The sequence below is a fragment of the Limulus polyphemus genome, unplaced genomic scaffold, assembly GCF_000517525.1.
Source record: "Limulus polyphemus unplaced genomic scaffold, Limulus_polyphemus-2.1.2 Scaffold10123, whole genome shotgun sequence".
NCBI lineage: Eukaryota > Metazoa > Arthropoda > Merostomata > Xiphosura > Limulidae > Limulus > Limulus polyphemus.
The window spans coordinates 14,665-16,813 of NW_013675733.1; the positions used below are offsets into that span (position 1 = coordinate 14,665).

At 34.4% G+C, this 2,149-nt stretch overlaps 1 protein-coding gene across 1 annotated transcript in view; it reads right to left on the minus strand.

Annotated features, from left to right (window-relative positions):
• Window positions 1-2,149, minus strand: part of LOC106476246 (F-box/LRR-repeat protein 5-like) — a gene marked incomplete at its 5' end in the record, with an annotated part of 19,071 nt that overhangs the window by 10,978 nt on the left and 5,944 nt on the right. The window contains one exon of the mRNA XM_022380174.1: window positions 1,877-1,929. Coding sequence (XP_022235882.1) covers window positions 1,877-1,929 — 53 coding nt within the window. The remainder of the gene's footprint in view (window positions 1-1,876; window positions 1,930-2,149) is intronic.

Genomic DNA, 2,149 nt, shown 5'->3' on the forward strand with positions numbered 1-2,149 from the left:
CCCATTCTCTGCTCGTCCAGATGTACCAAAACATCATTATACAGTATCGTACATTGTACGACCATATATTCCCATCAGATGGTCAGCAGTGTACATTTAGTGCCCATTCTCTGCTCGTCCAGATGTACCAAAACATCATTATACAGTATCGTACATTGTACGACCATATATTCCCATCAGATGGTCAGCAGTGTACATTTAGTGCCCATTCTCTGCTCGTCCAGATGTACCAAAACATCATTATACAGTATCGTACATTGTATGACCATATATTCCCATCAGATGGTCAGCAGTGTACATTTAGTGCCCATTCTCTGCTCGTCCAGATGTACCAAAATGTCATTATACAGTTACTGAATTTGTCAATAAGTTGGAAAACACACAAAAGAAAAACATTTTAAAATGTACTGATTAGTTTTGTCTGCTTCATAGAACAAAGTCATGGTAATTATACAAAATGTGTTAAAAACACCTCTTTTTGTTAAAACGTATTTATATTTATTATCAGAGCTCAATTTTAAGGAAATTTCCAGGTTGTCTTTCAGAAGACCTGACCTGTATCAGATGTTGTCCAAAAGGCTGTACTGGTTGTCCAAAAAAGAACAAAACATAAACCCTCAAAAAAGATCCAATTACAACAATATTGATGTCTGAAGACCCTTAAAAAGACCCAATTACAAGAACTTTGATGTTTTTATATCTTATTTATTTATTTACAAAAAGTACAATTAATGTTTAGTTGGTAATTCTGCATCTTTATTCAACTAATTTTTGACATTTTATTTCCCAGGAAGTTTCGTTACATTGGAAAAAATAAGCCCAAACTATGCTAATGTTACATAGTATCTTAAGGAAATAAACAGTCAATGACGTGTAAAACTTTTAAACAGAACAGTGATTTTGGTCAATCATGTTCAATGTTTTCACTCTAACCAGCTTGGCCAGTCCACCAAGTACAGTAAAGTACATCTTGTAGTAATACTAAATTTGGATTTGACCTCTCACACAAACTATGATACCATAATATGTATACACACACACCACTGATATATATTGTCGTTCATACCTGTAGCTTGTATTGACTTGGAGAGAGACAAAGTTAGCCATATTTTATTTATTGTTATTCTATTTAGTGCTGATCAAAACTTTCATAAAATTTTGTTTGCAGTTATCATTATTATGATCTGGATTTTCCCACTTTTCTCATGGTAGCTAGGCCTTCCGTATTTCCTAGACTTCATTGGTCGTGTCTGTATAACGTTACCTTAGGCCTATAAGCGTGTAATTAAAAGGTGGTCAGTGATTGAACTATGATGATTGATGATGAAAATTCTGAGTTTGATTTTGTAAGTATGATCGTTTTAATTCCTACAAAAGGTTTACTGGTAAGAAGTTGAGACAGTCATGTTAGTTTTATTGTCGTAAGCATCTATATTAGAAATTAAATCTCACTAAATATTTGTGTTATTGCCATTCATATTTGTTGTGAATTCCAACCTGCCCATATATATGCAAATAAAGATTGAGCAATACAATGCATGGTAATGTAACTAACTGAGCTGTATACACTGTACCATGTTACCACACATAGCCATTCATGCTCAGTTGTACTCCATACAAAATTTACATGCATACAGCACATAGTCGTAGCTTGTCCACAATAGAAATTTTAATGACTAAACAGCATTATTAGCCAGTACCAATATTTCCCTTGTTGGTCATTTGAGGAAGTTTTTAGTAGTCACGGAGGACCGTTAAACTCAAGTCCTGATTACCCTTGCATGTTGTCACTTGTGTTTATTCTGTTGTTTGAAAAAAACACAATGGAGTTTCTGATAGTCTTGACTTTAAACTATCCTCAACTGGAGGAGGATACCTGCCTACTCGAGTAGTGTCATCTCTTAATAATAATGAAAACCCTGTATATTTCTGATAAGTACATAAACCACATCGAGGAAAAGGAAATAAACATTTTAAATGCTCAGCAATACTCATCACACTCCTTCCTCAACTGTAACTCTCTTATTCAGCAATACTCATCACACTCCTTCCTCAACTGTAACTCTCTTATTCAGCAATACTCATCACACACTCCTTCCTCAACTGTAACTCTCTTATTCAGCAATACTCATCACACTACTTCCTCAAC